The sequence below is a fragment of the Acanthopagrus latus genome, chromosome 17, assembly GCF_904848185.1.
Source record: "Acanthopagrus latus isolate v.2019 chromosome 17, fAcaLat1.1, whole genome shotgun sequence".
In the NCBI taxonomy this organism is placed as follows: Eukaryota; Metazoa; Chordata; class Actinopteri; order Spariformes; family Sparidae; genus Acanthopagrus; species Acanthopagrus latus.
In genome coordinates, this window is record NC_051055.1 from 24,451,444 (window position 1) to 24,475,039 (window position 23,596).

General features: G+C 42.5%; 1 protein-coding gene across 3 annotated transcripts in view; it reads left to right on the plus strand.

The window, feature by feature from the left end:
• The window catches only part of LOC119005971 (protein argonaute-3), a 37,888-nt gene extending 14,612 nt beyond the window's left edge, over positions 1-23,276 (plus strand). For 2 of the 3 annotated variants that reach the window (XM_037074194.1, XM_037074192.1), the window contains 18 exons: positions 1,154-1,325; positions 1,565-1,685; positions 1,802-2,010; positions 2,867-3,003; positions 5,281-5,415; positions 5,601-5,688; positions 6,483-6,630; positions 6,887-7,006; positions 9,655-9,798; positions 10,634-10,767; positions 11,322-11,506; positions 11,855-12,014; positions 12,134-12,224; positions 12,334-12,528; positions 12,722-12,856; positions 13,413-13,514; positions 14,354-14,553; positions 14,946-23,276. In XM_037074194.1, the coding sequence (XP_036930089.1) occupies positions 1,183-1,325; positions 1,565-1,685; positions 1,802-2,010; positions 2,867-3,003; positions 5,281-5,415; positions 5,601-5,688; positions 6,483-6,630; positions 6,887-7,006; positions 9,655-9,798; positions 10,634-10,767; positions 11,322-11,506; positions 11,855-12,014; positions 12,134-12,224; positions 12,334-12,528; positions 12,722-12,856; positions 13,413-13,514; positions 14,354-14,553; positions 14,946-15,054 (2,556 nt within the window). In that variant the 5' untranslated portion in view covers positions 1,154-1,182 and the 3' untranslated portion in view covers positions 15,055-23,276. The remainder of the gene's footprint in view (positions 1-1,153; positions 1,326-1,564; positions 1,686-1,801; positions 2,011-2,866; positions 3,004-5,280; positions 5,416-5,600; positions 5,689-6,482; positions 6,631-6,886; positions 7,007-9,654; positions 9,799-10,633; positions 10,768-11,321; positions 11,507-11,854; positions 12,015-12,133; positions 12,225-12,333; positions 12,529-12,721; positions 12,857-13,412; positions 13,515-14,353; positions 14,554-14,945) is intronic. The other variant, XM_037074193.1, reaches the window with a different exon arrangement.
• The last annotated feature ends 320 nt before the right edge of the window (positions 23,277-23,596 follow it).

Genomic DNA, 23,596 nt, shown 5'->3' on the forward strand with positions numbered 1-23,596 from the left:
AACTATCAGCAGCATTCATCAATCATCTGTCATCTTAGAAGGAAACTAAAGTTATATTAAAGAGTTTTAGTGACAAAATTACATTATTCAGCTCTTTCATATTAACCTCTGCCAAGGAGGTTTTTGCCCATGTCCATTTGTTGCTTGGTTGATTTGTTTGTCAGCAGGATTACACAAAAAATACTGATCAGATTTCCACTGTTGGGCCTTGGCGGAGGAATGCGCTCTATTCTAGTTTTAAATGTGGCAGTGATTATGTTTGTGGCATTATTTGAAAGGCAGAACTGCAGTGGATCATCACGAGCATTTGTTTTACACTATAAATTTACTTCTTCACTCTGCTGCACATATTGGTCTGTGCACCTTAGTCATGTGTGTGTACCGTTTATTTTCGTTATTTGTGTTGGTCCTTGTGTAACACCCGTGTGCTGTTGTTTGCTTTAGAGTTGTTGCCCCATGACACACTTTTTTTTTTCTTTTTTCTGATGGGCGTCTTGTTCATTTTGGAAGTGGTTTAATTCCCCTGATACATCTGTTACTATCTCTGTGCTTCTCTCAAATCATATTTAAAGTGCTTGTTTCATAGAAGTGTGACAGTGTGTTTTCATTGAGGGTTTTAGTGGGTGTGTGTGTGTGTGTGTGTTAGTCTTGTATAATGTTTAACACGTTGAAGTGAGATGTGTTTATTTTTGGTGGTTCCCCTACACAGCATCTTATCTTGACATTTGGAATTTCACTGTTGATGTTGTTTCCACCCTCAGGCACTTGTTGCTTTGTTGTCTACCAACCCACTGACAGAGTTGAAGGGGCAGAATAGAAAGTAGCTTTTTTTAATCAGCTGGAATCATTCACTTCTAACTTTTCAGTAATGTCAGTGTTTCTCTTTCGTAAAGAGAGGCCAGCAATTAATGTTTTTTGATGTTTACGTGTTTTATAAATAAATATACATCTTGTCTTGGTGTTATAACATACGTTAAATATACAGTCTAATGGAGAACATTACAGTATCTGTGATGAGCAAATCTCTTTCAGTGTCAGTCTGCGATAAATCATCATATATTAACACATCATGTTTAATTGAAAATGGCCTGAGTCTGATCTACACTACATGTTATCTTTAACATATATCTCCCTCTTCTTGTTCCCCTCTCAGGAGCCGTTGGGGCCCAGTCCCTATTCGCCATGCCTCGGCGGCCTGGCTATGGCACGATGGGGAAGCCCATCAAGCTGCTGGCCAACTGCTTCCAGGTGGAGATCCCCAAGATGGATGTCTACCTCTACGAGGTGGACATCAAGCCTGACAAGTGCCCACGGCGAGTCAACAGGTAGGCTGGACCCACTGAATAGTTTTATATCTTCTCACCTATTACATTTATAAATGTGCATTTAGCTGATGCCTAATATGGAGCATCTTGCAGTGAGCGAGCACACAGGGTTGTAGACTCCTGTTGAATAATAAATGGGTTGAATTTAAAGATTTGTTTGCCGATAACTGTTGATTTAACATTTTTTGAAGTCTTAAACATGTGTTTTGAACCTCAGTCTGTGTGTGTGTGTTGTGCAGGGAGGTGGTTGACTCGATGGTGCAGCACTTTAAGGTGACAATCTTTGGGGATCGGAGGCCAGTCTATGATGGAAAGAAGAGCCTCTACACAGCCAACCCACTGCCTGTGGCACCCACAGGGGTGAGCTGGGAAAAGACAAATACACACAATCCTAACAACCTCTCACTGAATGCATTCGCCTTGATCTCATCATTGCTGTCTTGTCTCACTCTCTACCTTTATTCACCCCCCCTCAGGTGGACCTGGATGTTACTCTACCAGGTGAGGGAGGGAAAGATCGCCCCTTTAAAGTTTCCATTAAGTTTGTGTCTCTGGTCAGCTGGCACATGCTCCATGAGGTGCTGACTGGCCGCAGCATGCCTGAGCCCCTGGAGCTGGATAAACCCATCAGCACCAACCCGGTGCACGCTGTGGATGTGGTGCTGCGACACCTGCCCTCCATGAAGTAAGCTCCAAAGAGTTACAGGCTACTGTCTTCACAATTTTCTCTGCGAGCTGGGGGTCAAAAGGTAGATCATTAATTGTTGTTATTAGATAATTGAGAGATGATGTTAGAGAATCCTAAGGTAGCAGTCTTATTTATCCTTACATCATCTTCAGTCAGCAAATAAAGCCTGAAAGATAAAGAACACATGACCCCTGTGATCCTCATGTAAATACTATATGTTTGTTTTGTCACAGCGGCACCATTATCAGCACTCTGATCCCAACGGAAATCAAACACAGCTTATGTGGGCTCTCTTGACCTCATACCATCTTCCACTCGCTATCACTTTCTTAAGCCTCGGCAAGAACCCAGTCGGACACAATATCACCACGACTTTATGAAACTGTCTTTCAAAGCATTATTAAAAAGTGGTGATATGGGCACCTTTCATTTTTCTCTGTTCGCAGCCAGCGAGGGAGCTGTGGTGCGGTGGCATCGTGACACAATGTCAGTCGAGGATTCGCCAAGAAAAATGTATCCCATGTGTAATTATTAATGCATCGCCTGAGCAGAGTAATAAGAGGACGCTGGGGCCCGGCGGTGTCACCACCTTCTCATTTCACCGATGTAGTTTCAGGCCATATTGAAGAGCAGCTGAATGTGACACTGTATAAACACATTTTGACCTACATTCTCAATGCAGGATGTGTCAACTAATCTTACATTTCCTGTCATCTTGTGTGCCTCCGTGTTCTCCTCATTCTCACCTTGTCCCTTTTTTCAGCACCTTTGACTTTTTTTCCCCCACATTATCTTTCCTGCCGTCAGCCGCTTTGCTTTATTCTCATAATTGCTGCTTTTTTTCCCCATCCAGGTACACTCCGGTGGGTCGATCCTTCTTCTCGGCTCCAGAGGGCTATGACCATCCCCTGGGAGGTGGGAGGGAGGTTTGGTTCGGCTTCCATCAATCTGTGCGCCCAGCCATGTGGAAAATGATGCTTAACATTGATGGTGAGAGCCACATTCTACCTTGTATTTATTTGGCTGTGCTGGCGCCTTGGGGCTTCAATATGGCTTCAGTGTAGATACAAAAGCTGTTGTTTGCTCGTGTTTGCTAATGCAGCTGTCCATGTTTTAAAAAAAAAAAATGATAAAAAGACTCACATTCGCAAGATTCACTATGTTTTCACAAAGAAAAACACACACAGAGAAATTGTTCATCTGTTCCTCTTTCCCAGCTGGGGAAATGAGATTTTAATAATTAAAAAGGTAGATTAGACTGAGATGGAGGCTCCATGATACATGCTATTTTTAGATATTTGTGCATGATCAGTTAGCCTTCAATGATGTTATGTTTGAGGAAATTTAATAGCTTTATTTAACATAAATCTAACTTGTCTAGCTGTCACACTGATGAGAAAGCTGCTTAATTGTCTTGCAGACCTGATTCAGCTCCATCTGAGGCTTTTTCTTCCTTGTGGTGCTTTTTTATGGGCTTTGGATTTTGGGTCTTTAGAAATCCCAACTTGAAGCTCTTCTTTCATTGCTTGTAAAGGCTGTTGAATGAGTTAAGCTTTACATGTGTGATGGCAGCACTCCCATCCTGACATCACGCATTATTGAGTTGTTGACCAGTTTGTCAGAACGGAGCCAAATCGGCTGGCTGAGAACCAGTTTTTCGGAAAACAAATGAAACGGTTCAAGATGCAGTTCGGTAATTGGCTTCTGCTCTTTGTCAGCAGGAAAAAAAGTCTGTTTGTTGACCTGGAATAGTGAGCTACGATTTCAGTCTGTCATTATTTGTGCAAAATAATAGGCGGAAAGTGTGGTGGAGAATGTGTTTGGCCATATGCACACCGCAGGAGGTTGTTGGAGACCCAAGGATCTTGGAGGAAGGTGGCTTCTTGGCTGGATGGGAACTGGCTAGTCGGTTGCTGTGGAGACGGAGGGCAACTAGTGTGTGTGTGTGTGTGTGTGTGTGTGTGTGTGAGCCTGCATGAGCCTGCATGAGTTAGACTGGTGGGTGTTGCTGGGGTCAGGAGGGTAGCTGTGTGGAGCATTTCCGTGAGACGGCTTTTGTTTTGCTCCGAGTGCTTGAAGCCTCTGTCTGTATTTGAACCTCTCCCTCTCCACTCTCTCATTCTCTCTTTGTCCCATTTTCCCGCCTTCTCATCCCTGGAAATCAATTGGCCGGCTCAAGTCTCTTGTCTGCCCTCCAACAACAAACTAGAACTCCCAAGTGCTTTCTATCTTCCGTATGGCATTGTGTGTAGGCAAAGCCAACTGTTGAGCCTGTTTGAATACATGTTTGTATTCAACAGCTTATTTGAGAACAGCTTTAGTATTGTGTGATTAGACAGGTATATATCAAATAATTGTAATGACAGAGAAATGAGGACATTCAATTTCTCATTTGCATGAGTGAGTCACACAATCTTCCAAAAACACTGACATTACATCACAATGCGTGGGGAGAACAATCAAAAGTGATGTCACCTCCTTTTCAAAGGTGATCCAGAGGTGTAAGAAAGTCACATTCATTCATCTGACATCTTGTTAGTCACCGCTCAAGGAGAAGCGTCCTACATCACAACAGCTGAGCCAGATTATTCTTAAATCCTGAACACGACACTGTCTTCATCTCTCAGTGTCCATTTTGCTTTGTGTTTTGTCGAACCTGTTCTTGTTTTGTCTCTGACGTCTTGCTTTTTTCTGCGTCACCTGTCATATTTTAAATGTCTCAGTGCCTCAGACCTTCCACTTATTAAGAAAACGTATCGTATCAGAGTAAAGGGAACTGTGCTTCATGAATTGCACTTCCTGTGTTTAATGAGTGACCACGACATTATTGAGCATGGTAATCTGATTACACAAACATGGTGTGACAAAGCCTCTACAAGAGCTCCATAATGGCTACATTGCTCTGTCAAGAACACATATTCCACACCTGTGTTACAGTTCAGCTGGTGTTCATGCTTTTCCTTTGTTAGCTGCACGTCACATAAAGTAGGTACCGTTCTGAACACTGGGTCTTCTGAACACGTTGTGAGGATGGTCTTTGATTTCTCTGCACACTGCCAGACAACGTGTCCATTAACCTAAAATGTCAGACAGAATTTTTATTCTTTTCAGGCAGACTCAAAATGAACACCATCCAATTTAAACTGATGTAACTGCACTCATTGGCTAAGAAAAACAAGTTATTAGCGTTTAGTGAAGTGTTATAGTAAATTGTTGCTGTTTTTTGTTTTTGTCTCAAATGTCTTTTGTCCTTGTTTCATCTTGCAGTGTCTGCCACTGCCTTCTACAAGGCCCAGCCAGTAATCCAGTTCATGTGTGAAGTGCTGGACATCCACAACATAGACGAGCAGCCTCGCCCTCTCACAGACTCACACCGGGTCAAATTCACCAAAGAAATCAAAGGTAAATACGGGGATGTAAAATGTGCCTGCATGTGAGATGGAGAGCTCAATCAGATGAATGCAAGTGTATTATGTGCGTGGGCCAGAGAGAGAGAGTCTGAGCAGGAACAAACGGCACTCATGTCGCAGCCATTCACACACAGACACATGCTTAGTGCTACTCCAACACTTTATGTTATTCACCAGGTTTGAAGGTGGAGGTGACGCACTGTGGAACCATGCGGAGGAAGTACCGTGTCTGCAATGTGACCCGTCGGCCTGCCAGCCATCAAACGTGAGTCAGCCTCGCGGCGGGCGAAGGAACAGGGCGGAGTGTGTGGATGGGATGGGGGCGGGGAACGCGGACCGCAGAGGATGCGATCACCAATTCGGCGCCTAACAAACCAGATAATGGCTGACTCATCTGGCAACCAAGCGGCCAATATTAGTCATCCGTTAGTGAAGAAGCCGTGGTGTGCGGCTGCTGATTATTTGTGTTTGAGATCCAGAGTTGAAAACCCTCCTGTGTGTTGTCCTTTACGCAAGGCATTTATATCAACATATGGCCTTCAAAATGTGCTACCTAGCAACACTGTGTGAGAATTAGAGCTGTGACGATTAATCAGTTTGTGATTAGTTGTCAGCTATTAAATTATTTGCCATCAACTCAGATTTTTGAGTCACTTTTAGTGAAGATGCCAAATTCTCAGATTCAGATTTCTTGTGAAATGTTCTGGTTTCTTTTCTCTGTTACAGCAGTAAACTGAATATCTTTTCGACATTTGAGAATATAATCCTTGGATTTGGGAAACACTGACATTTTTCAGATGTTTCTGTAATTTTTATAGACAAAACAACCATAAAATGATAAAAAAACAGACAAAAAAAACCAGAGTACTAAGGGTAAATACATCTGATGGTATTTTAGTTGAGGTTTGACTGAAGATTGCATTAATAACACTAAAGCGTCATTAATGCGCGCTATAGTTATGATTTCATATGTGGTGTCTGGCTAACTTTCAGTTTAATCAGTCTAATTTAATTGTCCTCATTTGCAGTCTAGTTTCTGACATCCCTCTGTCTCTGCAGGTTCCCTCTACAGTTGGAAAACGGTCAGACTGTAGAGCGTACTGTAGCCCAGTACTTCAGGGAGAAGTACAACCTGCAGCTTAAGTACCCACATTTGCCCTGTCTACAGGTGGGCCAGGAGCAAAAGCACACCTACCTGCCACTGGAGGTGAGAGAAAAGAACAAGTTGCTATTTTTCAGTTTTTCTTGGGTTTCAATTTAAACACAACTCCGAGGTATGAAATCTGCAGTATCTCGTCCACTGGGCAGCTCTCATATGTGCCTGTGTATCAACCATACAAACAAAAAGCAGAGCAGCTGCAGAATGTCCAAAACATTTCTTTGCTGGTTAAACAATGACAAAAAAAAAAAAAGATTATTGAAAAAAAAAAATTCAAGCTTTTGCCCTTCTGGTCTTCTTGCAGGTGTGTAACATTGTAGCTGGTCAACGATGCATCAAGAAGCTGACAGATAATCAGACCTCCACTATGATCAAAGCCACAGCTCGCTCTGCACCTGACAGGCAGGAGGAGATCAGCAGGCTGGTGAGTTAAAAGTTAATGATTTAAGTCAGCAGTCAAGAGACTGAGTTGACTTGCGTTTTGTCAGTCGAATCACACAGGAGCAGTTGCACGCTGTAAACTTTACAAACAGAGTCTCAAAATGACCACAAACCACTAAACTAACTATGATGATGTCAGGGAAGTTGGCTGAACCACTTTTGAACCAGGCAGCTGTACAACCTCCTCTTCTGTCGTCCACTGGATTGACTTGGCTGACAGCTCCGTCCACAGACCGGCAAGAGTGACGCATAATGGTGCGCTAAGATTTTATAACTGACCGGAGAGCAGGACAAACACATCATTACTCCGTCGGACTATGTGGAAATCTGACAATATGACAAAGAAATAACATGTATTACCTCAAATCTCAAATATTCATGTTAAACAGCCAAAGCCGACTTGACTGACAAAATGCAGAGTGAGGTACAGTCTTACAGTGAACAGATAGTATTTGTGCATAATATACTCACCAATTTTTCTTCTAAAATGTGTGTACAGGGCCCTGCGCATTGTCACTTCTTTTTAGGTTTAGGTTATAATATGAATGGTTAAAATGAAGATGGCTCAGTTCAGTGACAGAATCTACGACTTTTAGCATTTTAGATTTCTACAGGTACAGAGAATGATTATGTTGAATATTTCAGTCGACATCAGTTTATGCTGATTTCACCGTGTGACATTTGGATAGCCAATCAATTGGAGACCCAACAGCTTTATGAAATGCCCTTGTTGCTAAGCTTGTCAACACTCTGTTGCCATGCTGCTTGTCTTGATATTAAATTGCTTGTTTTGTAATCACCTCTCCCAGATTCTCATTTTATATTGTTAACGGAGGCATGTCTGCATGCTTGTCCATTGCGTTTGGGCTACCCAGGGTCATCAAAATGCCGGTCATAATGGCTTTAATGTGTGTGTGTGAGGCTGATACAATGTCTACAGCACATTGTTTATGGAAAGATTGACAGACTGTGCTCTCCCTCTGGCCACTATCAGATTAGCAAGGCACATTTAGTACCCATGGTTGCCTTATTAAACCATGTCTCTCTATCTTTTCACCCAGGAGCAAAATGACTGGACTTGCTTACAGGAAATCATTGTAGACATCACTGTGGTGGCGTTTTCATTAAGACGCACGGTTGCTTGAAACTGACGGAACAGTGTGGGTGGAAAAGCAGAGGTTGAGAGACAGAAAAGGACAAAACAAGCAGATAAGCGGTGTCTGTCAGAACTACATAATGACTTGTATAATAAATTTGGATATCATGCCAGCTGGACAGATCATGAACCGTGTGCTTGCAGTAATTTTGGATTTCTTGGCATGTCACCTTTTTTTTTCTATCTACCGACATCATCAAGTAAAATTCATATCTATACATATGCCAGCATGTACGGAAGCAGTGCCTCATTAGGGTAACAATCATAGACATAAGGTCTGTCTAAAACAATGCTGACATGAACACCAGGAAGAGAGGCAAGCATTACAATTGCTGCACTGTGGTTCGTTCAGACAAGTCTGAGCTGTCTACCGACCTACTGATGTTGCTTTCTACTGTACAACATCTGAGAAATAACTGTCAAAATCACAACAGCTCACTGATGAAAGTCAACTTCTATATTTAGCAGATGCTCTTAAAGTTACAGTTGGATGTTTTTGGGGGAAATATGCTTTTCTTTTTTGAGATTTAGATGAGAAGAACAATGTCACGCTCATATTTGTCCATTAAAGGGGCACTATGTAGTTTTGGAGAAGAATTTCAAACTATCATATTAATGAGGTAATAATACAAACTTAGAAATATGGTGGCAGGGTCCGCCACGTATAAACAACGTAAAACAGTTTGAACTGTGTTCTCCTTTAAGGTCAGTTTATGTATCCAGTCATGAAATGAAGAGAGTTTGTTTATTTAGTTTGTTTAGGCATAAAAAAGAAAATCAGTCAATGAAGTTTCTTCCCCAAAACTAAATGGTGCACCTATTTAATATTAAGTTACAGCCTCCAGCTGGTTAGCTTAGCTCTGCTTAGCATACAGACTGGAGATGGGGAGAAACGGCTAGCCTGACTCTGTCCAAAGGTAATAAAATCTGACTGTCATTGATCGATTAGTCGCCGCTAAGAATTCCACCTATTAAATATGTATTAATCGGCAATCATAGTTGGGCACAAATGCATCAAAAAGTATGTTAGATTAAAATACAAGGTCTTTCAAGATTCAAGATTGTTATTAAGTGTATCAATCAAGTAATTAGATGTGCACTTTATCTGTTCTTTTAACTTTTAATGTAGCCTATACTAATTGACACTGACATGATCTATGCTCTATTGTTCAGTCTCTTCTACTTGAAAAGACGTCCAACATATTTTTTTTTATCAATTAATGATTAACTGATAACTGATTGTTAAGGCATACGACTGTCGCTTCAAGGAACTAATACAAATTTGCATCCCTAGTCAGCACCTCTATATAAAAATGAGCAATTGTCGAACATTTCCTTGAACCAAAGTGGGCCACAGTGAGTGACTCGCTAATGGCAGAACCTGACTATGAGTTGTGATCTTTTTTCCTCTTCATCATCGTGCTGTCATTAACTGACCCTGTGTCACATTTCCCCACCCACCACTTTCCCCGCAGGTGCGCAGTGCCAACTACGAGGCAGACCCGTTTGTGCAGGAATTCCAGTTCAAGGTTCGCGACGAGATGGCCCACGTGACGGGGCGAGTGCTACCCGCCCCCATGCTGCAGTACGGCGGCAGGGTGAGCACAGAGCACTTTATGGTACCCTTCCTTTAAATCACGCCCATTCTCTCTGTTTGTCTGACACGCTCTCCCCTTCCTCAGCCTTTGTTGAACTGTCTCTGAGGGGAACTAACTCATTGGCTTCTGTTTGTACTTCATGGTGTCAGTCTTTTCTTGTGGTTGAGTCTCAGTAGTGCAAACTGTTATTCTCTGAGAGGGACAAATATGTCCCTGTATCTGCAAGAAGGAAAACTTAAATAATGTTTGCCAAACACTTTGCCAGAAATATTAATTTGGCCATTTGAAATGAAGAAGACGTCGATTGAAGAGGTTTCCAAGTATTGGATAAAGAAGCAACTTACTGAGACTCAACCACAGCGACAATTAACATCTGTCTGTTGATCCTCTGTGAGGAGACACCTTCACTATTATACATTTGATGTATTACCAAGAGTTATGACACCATTATGAACATTGTGCTGTTTGTGATACACATACCAAATTGCATCTAACCTAGTTTAGATGCATCGCACAACTTTTGCAATAAAATGTAAGGTCACATCAAAACCACTTGATGATATTTGTCATTTACTTTGGAAGTCAAATGTTCCTCTGGTTGAACTGCATGTTTCCTCTTTTTCAAATTGTGAATTGATGTACAAAAATGAGTGTTAATACATTTTGGTATGGATGAAGAGTGTGTGTGGGTTCTGTGGGTTTTCAGAAAGAAAGTCTGCGTTTGTGTGTACGTGCGTGCGTGCGCACACACTTGTGTTGCTGCCCTCTCAAGTGTGAGTGTGTATGAACAGTATGACTGTGAGTGTTTGCCCACACAATCATGAGTACATGTGGTGAGACTGCAATGTTGTTTCAGAACCGCACGGTAGCCACGCCCAGCCACGGAGTGTGGGACATGAGGGGGAAGCAGTTCCACACCGGGGTGGAGATCAAGATGTGGGCCATCGCCTGCTTCGCCACACAGAGGCAGTGTCGGGAGGAAATCCTCAAGTATGATTAATCACAAATGTTCTTCCTTCATGGTCCTTCTCTGAGATTCTTTTTTCTTTGTGCTTTTCTTTGCCCCCTAAAGTATATTCAGAATTGTTTTAAAATACATTTGTTAGATCACTATTTAAATCACTGATCTGTTTTGCCTTTTTAACTAATTTGAAAGGATGTTAGAGGTTATTTTATTTGTATAAAACTAGCTTGCACCAGAAAAGCAGTGCATATTCATAAAGAATAATGACAACTATATTAGAGGCAGTTGAAAGGATTGTTTAAATCTGTAGTGTTGCTGGAACATTAAAAATTTACTCTAAAAACTGCAAACTGCCTTATGCTGCACTGCAGAGATATTCTGCTAAAATTCTGATGCCTTCATGAAAAAAATCAATGAAACTTTTAAATTTGATTGTTTGCATTGTAGAATCATTAAAAACATGGTCTAAACATTTAATTTGAAATGTAAAATCTCTGCTTAAGATAACAGAATAATGCCTGCATTAGATTTTATTGCAGTTGAAGCCAACATCCTTCCCTCCTGCCTCTTCCTCATGTAGGGGTTTCACAGACCAGCTGCGTAAGATCTCCAAGGATGCCGGAATGCCCATCCAGGGCCAGCCATGTTTCTGTAAATACGCCCAGGGAGCGGACAGCGTGGAGCCCATGTTCAGACACCTGAAGAATACCTACGCCGGACTGCAGCTCATCATTGTCATTCTGCCGGGAAAGACTCCAGTTTATGGTTAGCAAACTGCTTAAAAATGAATATTGTATTTGAATCCAGAGATGTGCTTGTGGTTAGAGACTGTGTGTGAAGTCTAATGCTGTTCTGGGACTGAGTGATGGTGCAATATACTCTCCTCTTCAGCTTCTCAAATAAATGTCAGTGCACTCTCTCAATATGGTTCTTTCACTTTGACAAAATGTTCTTTCCATTGCATTTTTTTTCTTTTAAAATGTTTTGTCAGACTGTTTTTACCTCTGTTTGTTGGTGAATCTGAAGGTGTTTCCAGGGATTTTGAGAAGAGAAAAGAGATTTTTACTTTATTTTTTTAAGTACACTGTTTCTCTTTTTTCTAACCGCCCATAGCGGAGGTAAAGCGTGTGGGAGACACGCTCTTGGGCATGGCCACGCAGTGTGTCCAGGTGAAGAACGTAGTGAAGACGTCCCCTCAGACCCTCTCCAACCTCTGCCTCAAGATCAATGTGAAGCTGGGAGGCATCAACAACATCCTGGTGCCTCACCAACGGTCGGTCATCATTTCCTTCTCGACACTCTCCCGTAGCAGTGCTGGTTTTATATTGCTTCTCATAGCTTGGACGGCTGTATTTTAATGTTTTTCTCTTTGTTTTGTCTCCCAATGAACAGACCATCAGTGTTTCAGCAGCCTGTTATCTTCTTGGGAGCAGATGTTACACATCCACCTGCTGGAGATGGAAAGAAGCCTTCAATCGCAGCAGTGAGTGTCTTCCTCATTTTCCACCTGACCTGTTGCTAAAATCTATAAACTTATCATGCCTGTATTTGACATCCACTGTTGATCACTGCTCCTCCCCTCTCTCTTCCAGGTGGTAGGCAGTATGGATGCCCACCCCAGCAGGTACTGTGCCACTGTGCGGGTCCAGAGGCCAAGGCAGGAGGTTATCCAGGACCTGGCCTCCATGGTGCGGGAACTGCTCATCCAGTTCTACAAGTCAACCCGCTACAAACCCACCAGGATCATTTTCTACAGGGATGGAGTTTCAGAAGGCCAGTTCAGACAGGTGAGCTCCAAACTCCCGTTCAGTTTTATGGGTCATAATTTAGATATGTAGATTTATGCTGCATTCTAATGCTCCATGTATCCTCCCACTTCCCAAATAAGGAAGTGGATCAGTGTTTACCTGTGTCAAGTCGGTATGTAGGAGTGGCATAAACTAAATATTTGAAGCAAAATGTTTTCTCCTTCTTCCTCAGGTGCTGTATTATGAGCTGCTGGCCATTCGTGAGGCCTGTATAAGCCTGGAGAAGGAGTACCAGCCAGGTATCACCTACATTGTTGTGCAAAAACGCCACCATACACGCCTCTTCTGTGCCGACCGCAACGAGAGAGTGAGTCCCCACCACTCCACACATGCTCTGTGACACGGTGATGGTGCCCATTAAAATCAGTACAGTGTGTTATGTGCTAGTCCGTATTCTTTTTTTTTTTTATGCTCTGTGCCAGCGCGTTAAGTACTCGAAATGGGTCTCCTTAATTACCTTTTGTTGTCAATTGGACTGTTCACCCTCCTAACCCCTGTAATTAGCTTCGATTAAAGCATTAGGGCCCAATGCAAGCGGAGAGCTCTGGAGTGGCTCTCAAGGCCCCAAGAGTGAGGCTCGGCTAGTAACAACCTTATATGCAGTGCAGTCACACCCATACAGAGCATTAGGCTCTCTAGAGCATTACGCTTTTAATTGGTTGATTGGGAAGCAGTTGGTAAACCCTTGCCTGGGTTGGTCCATCAACTCTCTTTTTTCACTTAGTGCCTTAAAAGCTTTATTTTCTGCTGCTCTTTTCCTGCATCTTCCATTTTCTGTTATTATTGTTGTCATGGATAAAAAATAGAGGGGGGAAAAAATAGTCCATTGGTATTAGACTGATTTTAAACTTTGCTCTCGCCAGGTTGGACGCAGTGGAAACATTCCTGCTGGTACTACCGTGGATACCGACATCACGCATCCATACGAGTTTGACTTTTACCTCTGCAGTCACGCTGGAATACAGGTCAGACTAACCTCTCGTCTTCATCACACCCTCTCTCACTAAAATCTGAATGACATAAGATGTCTGCTTTTGTAAACCGGAATCAGAAAATAAAGGAGAAAGGAAAGGAAATGCTTCTACTTATATCGTTTCTCTTTTGTCGTTACTGGAGATCTGCCCCTGGCAAACTCATTTTCTGTTAACAGGCCACTCGGGCCACTTCTTTTACACCAGTATGCTTCACAAAAAGGGATATAATATTCTACGAGACTCTTACCTTCTAATGATTCATCTTTTTTGAGTATACTTCCTCCCTTCTTTAAAAATAAAGCACAGTGAGGTTCCGCAGCAGCACTTCCACAGAAGCGGGTTGCTGAAACTAAGAATCTTTGAGCCAAGAACCGACAAACAAGACAACAGAGAGCGAGGCTCCAGAGAGTGCATTTTATGTCTCAAGTGTTTTTCATGTTTTTTCGTGCCTACTGTAGGGGAGAGTGAGGTGAGGGGTGTTCAGTTGGTTCCAATCTGTGACCCCACCACTAGATGCTACTAAATCCTACACACTGGAGCTTAAACTCCTAAATCACTTTTCCCTTGTTGTTATTCTTATCCTGAGGCACTGCAGTGGAGCGTTTACAGTGATGCATATTATACTTAGTTGTTGAAGCCACGTGAATGGTTATGTTTATTTTTTCACACTAAGATATAATTGTTTGACTATTGTCATTTTTTTGTTTCTTTTTTTAGCTCTTCTTTTATGTCTCAGTGTGTCAGCGAGGTTTCCTTTTTCTCTAATGTACTGTATCCTTAATCTGAGTCTATTAATAACACAAGTGTGTCATTTGTTTCCCCTCACGCAGGGCACCAGTCGGCCCTCCCACTACCATGTACTGTGGGACGACAATTGTTTTACCGCTGACGAGTTCCAGCTGCTCACCTACCAGTTGTGCCACACCTACGTGCGCTGTACCCGCTCAGTCTCCATCCCTGCGCCAGCCTACTACGCCCACCTGGTGGCCTTCCGCGCCCGCTACCATCTGGTGGACAAAGAACACGACAGGTGGGAAAAGGAGAGGATTTTTTAATCAGGATGTAAAGGATTGCCCTGTAAACCTAGCAGAATGTTTACTCATGTAGTGTATAAGTGTAAGGTACATGTAGTATTTAAATCTCACGTCACTTTTTGAATGAAATGTTGTACTTATCCTCCACTACAATTATCTGACAGCTTTAACTACGTGCTGCTTTACAAGTGAAATTTTTTCATTCAAAACATATGAAAATGTACAAAGTATGAGATTATAAATTAAGTTATAAATTGATTGATGATAAAATAATTAGCAACTGTTTTATTAGAAGTTAATACTCCAGATTATACTCAGAAACTTTTGCTATCGGAATACTTCCTCCACCTCTGGTCATGTGTAGTAACTGGTCGTCTCCACTCTGCAGCGCTGAGGGCAGCCATGTGTCTGGTCAGAGTAACGGTCGGGACCCCCAGGCGCTGGCCAAAGCTGTTCAGATTCACCACGACACCCTGAGGACCATGTACTTCGCCTGATCTACACCAACCTTCCCCAACCAATGCCACCCTCAACACACACACAGAAGACACACACACAGACACATCCATGCACACCTGGCTCGCCAGTCAAGGAGTCCTCATATGTGCAAGTCCCCCCCGCCCCCACGCCTAGTCAATCCGGACCTGACACTGTGCAGAGGAAAGCAGGGAGGAGGGAGGGAAGGAGGCACCCCCACACTGGACTGAGGATGCAAACGCTGCTTTAAAAACAAACAAGAGAGAAACTCAGCACTATTATGCAATATTAAACCAGCCAACTAGTTTATTTTCACCCTTATCAGGCTCCCGTATGTTGCCCCTCCTCCTGTTCTCCCCTGTATGTCTCCTTTACTTGTGGCCTAGTTTGTTTTTACTTTGCCCTTCCTTTGGCACAGTCATTCTTTATAGTCTACTATCTGCTCCTTTGCCATCTACAGTACCTCAAGTTAAATTTGAGCAGCAGCACTTTTACATTCTGTCAATTTTACTGTAGTTTGTTGTTGATTCTCCCCAGTGTTAGAAATGGGGGGAGCGGAGAAGGAAGGTTCAGACTCTGGAGTGGGAAAAGAGTTATTTCATTGGACCAGAGGTCCTCCCAATTGCCACTTTTATTCTTCCTTTTTTTTCCTCTTGTGTCTTCTGTTCTGTCACTTTTCTCAAGTGTATGAAATCACCAGTTGCTTGTACGGAGCAACATGTTCTTTTGAGCACACTGCCACCTGTTGGCGACGAGGTATACAATAATGCCCCCTTAAAGTCACAACGCAGAGTTGTTGTCTTGTAAGGTTTCCGATCAGTTTTGATTTATCTTTAGCTGTCATATTTTAACAGGGGCAGTTTCTATTGGCTGATATATCATTTGCTTAACTGCAGCCATCTATGAATTTCATTTAAAGTATAACACTGTTATTTAATTCTGGTTGTTATTTTTCTTTCTACATTATGTGAAACATTTTATGATTCTGACTTTTTTTTTTTTTAATCATGTAATCTTATGTTTTTAATCTTAGTAGTCGTAGTGCATTCATTTCCCTCTGTGCTTTATCTCACATTTCCCTCTCTTGACATTAAGACGGTGGGTAAATCGAGATTACGTCGATGGTTTCCTCTAGTGCAATAATCAGTTGAAACGAAGGGAAGAGGATTTTTGGGGACTTAAAGAACGGTTACACATTTCTTTTGAAAGTGAGCGTCCTTGACAAGAGAGAAGTTTGCCACTTGTGCGGCACTTTTAGTTGTCGCTCCTCTGTGAGACGATCAGTCGGCATGTTTTACGAGTTTGCCCTTGCTGTCGGACAAATGATGGTGCAACTGCAGCGTTGGTGATTTTCGTGTTTTTACTTGAATTGAAGGATGTTATGCGCCTCTGTGGTTTGTGAACACTTCATCAGAATTCCTGATTATCAGTTTGCTAATGAGGCTGATTTTCGTCTGACCGCAGCAAAGTGGAGTACAAAGGCCATAAAGAGGTAGTATTCAAGTGCCTGGTGGAAGTGTTAGATGGTCCAAAGCTGCATCATGGGGATCCTATGTCAGTGGGGTAAAATAATCAAAGAAGCATATTCCAACTAATGGACAGCATAAGATGGTTGAAAGTGAGAAAGTTTCACCGGTTGCCTCTTATTCTTCTGAACAACTGTCTACTGACTTTTCTATACATCTCATTCAAATCATCTTAAGATCAGTATATTTATTGTGTTGCCTGTTCAGCAGTGTTAACTGTTGGCTTTGCTTCAGAGCAGCGTTGAAGCCAAGCAGGCAGAGTTGTCTTTTTTTTTTTGCTCAGTCTTCACCAGACATGGATCCAGCTGCTACAGTGTGTTGAAAGGGCCGTGTTCATGGGCATGGAGTCAGCATCCTCTTGACTAATTGTTTCAAAACACTATTTTAGAGAGGCACAGAATTGGATTTTTGACTATATCTGATAGGCTGAAAGTTTTCAACTCAATCTGGCTGAACGGTGGTTGAAGAAAAGTCTCCTCTGTACTGAAAATAATTCTATATTATCCCTACTTTCACGTGAGGCCCACTACCAGATGCAGACGTATGTTTTTCAAAATGTACACAATCAGTCTGAGAAACAAGAAAATTACTTAGTCAGCAGTTTGCATTTCACGTGCATAAATGAAGAGTCATCTGTCACTGTAAGTTGAATTCTGCCACCCCCCCCCCCTTTTTGTTTTTACAATTCTGACTTTTTTTCTCAGAATTTTGAGTTATTTTCTCTATTCCAATTTTTTTTCCTCCCTATAATTCTGACTTCCTCTTTTCCTCAGATTGCCCTTCAGAATACCAACCTTTTTTCTCAGAATTATGATTTATTTTCAAGAATTCTGATTTTTTTTTTTCAAAACACTAAAAGAATTTTTTTTTTTTTTTTTTGCAGTGGCCCAAATCTTTTTCTGTATCAGCAGATTCCAATGACGCTCCTATATTCCTTTGCATCCCTAAATTGATATGATTGAAAGAAGTTGGGACTATGTTCAATTCCATGTCTATGTAACCGGCCCAAAATTGCGACTGGCTTTCAGAACAGCACTGAGGAGTTAAGATAGTGACTCAAATTTGCAGTACCTGTACCAACTGACTGTAGCTCGGATATTCGTACAACAGTCGACACTTGGCTCCTTTGTGCCTCTGAAGCTCGTTCGGGAGGTGTTTGTTAAAAGTTATCTGCACTAAAAGAAGCTGTGTTTGGGGAGTAAACACAGGTGTGGTGCTACTCTGTCTGAATTAGAATCTGAAGCTGAACCTCTATATGAGACGCTAGACGAGCAGGTGGGGAAGGGTCGGAGAGAAAAAAAACAAAAAACTTTAACGGTAAACCTCACTCGCTTTAAGGACCGGAGAAGGTGCTGTGGCTGATGCGGGGGAGGGTACAGGGGTACAATGGCAGACGTTCCCTCGGACCTTGAGGTAACGTAGGGTCCTGCATCCGCTGCTGTACTTGCCTTTACGGCAGGCGAGCCCCTCCAGTGTGGAAGCCAGTGGGTTTGAGCCTTTGTGATTTCACTAGTGTCTGAAAGCCTTTTTAAAAGCCAGAACGAAAGTATATTTGTACATTTTAAATTATGTAATGCACACACCACTTATTTTTGCTAACAGAAAAAAAAAATAATGTAGTCTACTTATTAATAACCTTAGTAATAAATGTATCATGATAAGTAACGGTTAAAAAGATATAATAACAAAAGTTTTATTATTGCAATAGACTGTTGACTTGTTCCTGTGTCACTATAGTGTATGTGTGAACAGTGGTGGGGTCGTTGAATCTAGTGACGTGTGTTTGGACTGTCATACTGTTATTGATTAGGGACGTGGACTTAAACCGCCTCTTGCATTGATGTTCGGGAAAAAAAAAAGCTGCAAGATGTTGAATGCTTACTTCTCTCCTCTTTTTTTTGGTAGATGTTTGTACAGTCGGAGGTTTGTCGCCGAGAAGAGAGCAAGAGAAAAAAAAATATTTTGCCGTACTCCGAAAGGCTTCGTATTGAGACATCCCTGTTGTGGTGACAAGCGGTAGAATAGAAAGAGGAGTCGGCCAGATGTATTGAATGTTCTCAAGTGTTTCTCATCTGGTGCTGCTCCTTATCAAGAGCGAGAGAGTGTGAAGGAAGTGGTTTTGAAAGTGCCGTGGACCCATTTCAAGGACACGTGTGATCAGACAATATCGTGACGAGGGCTAGTAGTTCTCCATTCCCTTTGTGTTAAAGCCTCTTGGGATTTACGTGTAGGACTGCAACCTCTGTTGCTTTCTTTCCTCAGACTCTTCTCCTTAGCCGAGCCACTTCATGTGCTCGCAAATACAAAGGGTTGGCCTCCCGGTAAATCTGCGGCGTGACCAAGCCTGTAATCTTATTGTTGCTCTCTCTCCACATTTACTCCCCTGTGCCGGAGAACTACATTCTACGGCCGCACAATCCCATCCGACCCCCCCTCACCCCCCGGGAGGCGTGACGAAGATTAGAGCTGAAGGACGACGGTGGGGTCTGGTCAGTGAAAGATATCGCGGGTCGTGTGATTTGGATGGAATCAAAAGCTGATCATTTTTCGCGGCAGGTCGTGTTGAAAGTTAAACTGGAGGTTGATTGCATTTTCTAACTGGCTGTCTCTGCTGCCTGTAATGGATGTTCAGTGTGTGTGTGTATAGACTACACTCTTGGGCAGTTGAACACATGTTTACATAGCAGATGTGTTTGCCTCGCTTACAACTGAAATGCCATCAGCTCTGCTTTTGCAAATATTAGCTAGTAGAGAAGTGACCTAACATGAGCAAGACCAATTGGGGCCTGTGGAAGTGGGACGCCCAGAGAGATACGGAGATGTTATGTAGTCACTCAGTTTTTCCTCAGCAGACGTCAGGGGAATCAACGTGTTTGTCCTTCCTGTTGTTTTTAAAACGACTTGCATACAGAGCGCTCTCAGCTCTCAGCTGGCTGTGGCTCTCTATTAGGATTGTTAACGATATGCACAGAAGAACAGACATCTTACCCACAAAGTCTGGTTAGGAAAAAATCGCCAAATGAACCCAAAAAGGTCGGCGTCTCCCTTTCTCTAAACGGAAGAGAAAGGGTGGATTCCATTTTGAGTAATCGATCAATATCCCTGGTTTTGGTTTTTATTTGCAGTGGAAGGTAGCAAAGGAGTGAGAAGAAGACGTCCACAGAAAGTGCCTTTCCTCTTGATGGTGCTGTCAACTGAAAGATGAAAAAAATGTCAAATCAAACTTAACAGAATCTCCTTTTCAAGAACACATCGCAGCGCAGGCGCGGCTGCGTTTACACACAGTCACTGTACGCGTTCGTTTCGGTTGTTGTTTTTTATAGACGGCAAAATACAAACTCGTGTTTCATGTAGTTAGATATTAAGCCTATGTAGAAAAAGAATATATGCCAAGTATATGGTTGTGGTTGAGCTTTTTTGCTTCCTAGTGCATTTAGTGTCTTGGACCAATGGTGTCGTTGGTACCGTGGAATGTGCGTTTGGGTTGGAGGTTGGTGGGGTGATTGGGGGGGTGTGGGGTGGGGTGGGTGGGTTGGGTAATAGCTGACACTAGCGTGGTGTGACACAGCCCAGCCCACGTATGACGAACATCGCACTGCACTTTAGAGACTGCCACTCTCACTCAGACACAAAGCCAAGAGGTTTTCGATCTCTGTCCCCTCCAGTCGCCTTTCTTCTACCTCCCGACCATGGAGGAGGAGGAGGAGGAGGAGGAGGGGATCCAAACCTCAGTGCGAATGAGGAGTCGAAGGGATGCGTGTTACCAAACAAAGCAGTCAGTCATTTAAAAAAAAAAACAAACAAACAAAAAAGAAGTGTGCCTCATGCTCTTGTGACTTCGGCGACGGCGGCTCGGGGGAGTCGGCCTGCCCTCGGGTGTTGGTGGTTTGCCACTCGACTCTTTGTTACAGCTAGGGCTGGGCGTCGAAAACTAGGTCCCAGATTTTGGCGCCAGAATTTGAAAGCATCCCAAAAAAACAAGAACAGAAAAAAACTTTAGATTCTTGCACTGAGGAATCACGGGCATTTTTTTTACTAGAGAAATCAACATAAGTAGGATCTAAAATAAAAAAGGCATGAATGAAAGTAGTTTAGTCTGTTGCATAGTGAGGTATGCTATCATTCAAGTGTCATTTTTTACAGCAGGTGCAGAGAGATATCGGCAGAACCAGTGTCAGTATTGAAGCTTTTTTTCCCACGATGCCCAGCCCTGGTAGCAGCCCATGGCATTCTTTCATCCTCGTGCAATGCCCTGCCATGTGTCTTGTCCCCGATGGAGGGAAAATGTGTGCCCAGCAAGTATCCCTGTCTTGAGCCGGTAGGGTCACTCGACTGAAAAAAAACAAATAAAAAAAGAATAACCAAGGCTGGTCTTGTAGTTCTGCGGGTACCTTTTCAGTCCAGGGGGGCGGGGTGAAATCTTTCTATTACAAGAGATCTCGAAAAACACTGCACCTCACTTACCTTGGTATGCTGCATATGTTATACTACATGAAAGAAAAACTGCAAATTGCTTTTATTATGACATATAATGCTTGAGTAATGCCTGATTGCGATATTCTTATACAGTAACTATTTTAGAGTCAAAATAATTATAACTGTAAAAAAAAAAAAAAAGTGGAAAAAAAAATCTGTTTTGTCTTAACACTTATCCGATTTTGAGAAATTGTTCTTGAGCCGACTTTTATTTTGTTGTCCTATTTAAATGTGTCGTTCTTTAAATTTATATATGAAATATTATATGTGCGGAAATATTTTATGGTGTATTTATTGAGAGTGCGTTCAAGCGGCTGGAGTCTCCGCATCACATTTTGCAGCATGGTGGGGGCGGAGCCAGGAGGATGAGGCCTTTAGCCCCTCCCCCTCCATGTTGACGCCTTATCCTTCTAGACACGCAAGCACAACAATATGGAGGGGGGTGCGAGGTGGAGGAAAAGGGAGGAGGCGGGCTTGACCGGGCCGCGCAGAGCCGTGTATGGGGTTCTGGTCGGCGTTCGAGTCGGCTCCCCCGTCCTCCTTTTTTCTTTATAATCTTTTTCCCTCCACTCTTCTTTTTAACACCTTAGGAGGCCCAACGCCAACCCCCACATGTTGCAGCTCATCTCTGACGAAGGGAACCATTTCTGAACCACACTGACCTGAGTGTCGAATAGCTGAGTTTTTTTTTTGTTTGTTTTTTTTAAATTTCATCCCGAGCTGCTAAATTGGTACGTTAGCCATGAAACCCCCCCCCAAGTAAAGGGCAGGTGGGAGAGAACGTAAAATTTAAAAAAAAAAAAAAAATCTTTTTAAAGGCAGCGAAGGAAGGAGGGAAGGAAAGATGTCAGAAAAAAGGCAGAAATCTTCAGATCACGGTGAAAACTTAAGCATAGGTGTCGCTTCTTTCCTCTTGAATCGTCTCCTGTCGAGTTTTTATTTCCTTTCTTGTGCCAGACGCATTTTTTTTTTTTTTTTTACAGCAGGAACAGGTCTCATTCCACAAGAAAAGACTTGCCTCAGCCTTAAGTGTGTTCTTACATAATGGTCAGATTTCTATGTGACTCTGCAATGCCTGTGTTGGGTGGCCTACCAAGAAAAAAAAAAGAAAGAAAAACAAGCCTACGTACTTGATCTGCCCCGATTCTCCAACCGGCATCCTCATCTCTTCTTCATGTAAACCACTAACATTGCTGCAAAACTTGGTGAAGTCTGATGTACGAACAAGCGTAAGCTTTTCCAAAAAATATGCTTTGTTCCAATTTTTTAAGTGATGTCTGAACAGAAACCGGGATTCTGGGTCAAACTGCATGTGGAAGCAGCTCTTGAGTTTGATGAGCATCGTATAAATTCTGAATGACGTGAGAACGTTGTGCCAGTTCGACTTTTCTACACTGTGTTTGTGTAAACGTGCTGGTTGTCATTACGCTGTCGAAATGACGGTGCCTTCAGGTGCAGTTTGACCCGGGCCTCACTGGAGCCAGGAGGTTCCCCACAGTGCTGGATTACAGAGACCTGTGCCTGTATCATGAACCAAGGATGAGATGTGTTGTGATGAATTGCTGTTCTTTTCATTTGTTTCTTTTTTCGTTTTCGTTTTTTCACCTTTGTGTTGGTTGTCCCTCACCCCAGCGGAGGATCAGAGACATGGAGCTTTTGAGTGTTGTCAGTCCTGTTCCAAAGTAAACACGCCTTCTGTTCATTAAATCATGTTGGGTTTAATAAATGTTTACTCACATGCCTATCAAGATGTTTTCATCCCATTTGCATTCCAGTAAAGACTTTGAACCAAATATTGCGCAAGAGATTAGGCTCCTGATGCTGTACACACACACCCACCCACACACACACACGAACACACACACAGTGGTTTGACGACAGATATCCGACAGTGGCCAAGGATTTCAAGCGTTTTACTGTGTGCACCGATTGTCATTTCTTTTTTCGATGTAGCATCTCACTCTTGTGTCAGTTTTATTTCAATCTTAAAGACCTTGGGCTCTGATACCTCTGAGGGAGGCACCAGCAAACGGATGTACGCGTTGAATAGTGAACCTTCACCACCAGATGATCCATGTCTCCGTCTCTCTGTGTGTTGCAAAGTTGTACCAACAGCACTATTCCTTTCAGTTTTTAAATGTCTCTTTCTTTTGTAACTCTCTCTTATAGGTTTTAGTGTTGCTTTGCTTCAGTTTGAAGTGTATCTTTGACTAATACTTGCAATAAAATGCTTTGCTTTACCCTTGGTTGTCTCCGTGGGATGAGTGTGAGGAAGACGAATAATAAATGTTGTTTTGTGTGAGTATCAGGTTATAAGAAAAAATAAGCTTTAGGATTATAGTCATCAGCGGACACATACAGGCCTGTCCCAATTCAAATGACATTTTCATCTTTACAGAACAGTTTTCCTTGCACTTAATGCCAACAGCAGCATGCTGACAAGAACATTGTCAGATTTAGGACACTGATACTCCTTTAGCATTTACTATTTACTCCTTAGCACTGAGCACAATGTGCATCTGATAGGGATGTCGTTAGTTCTGCACTATTTGGTCATAAT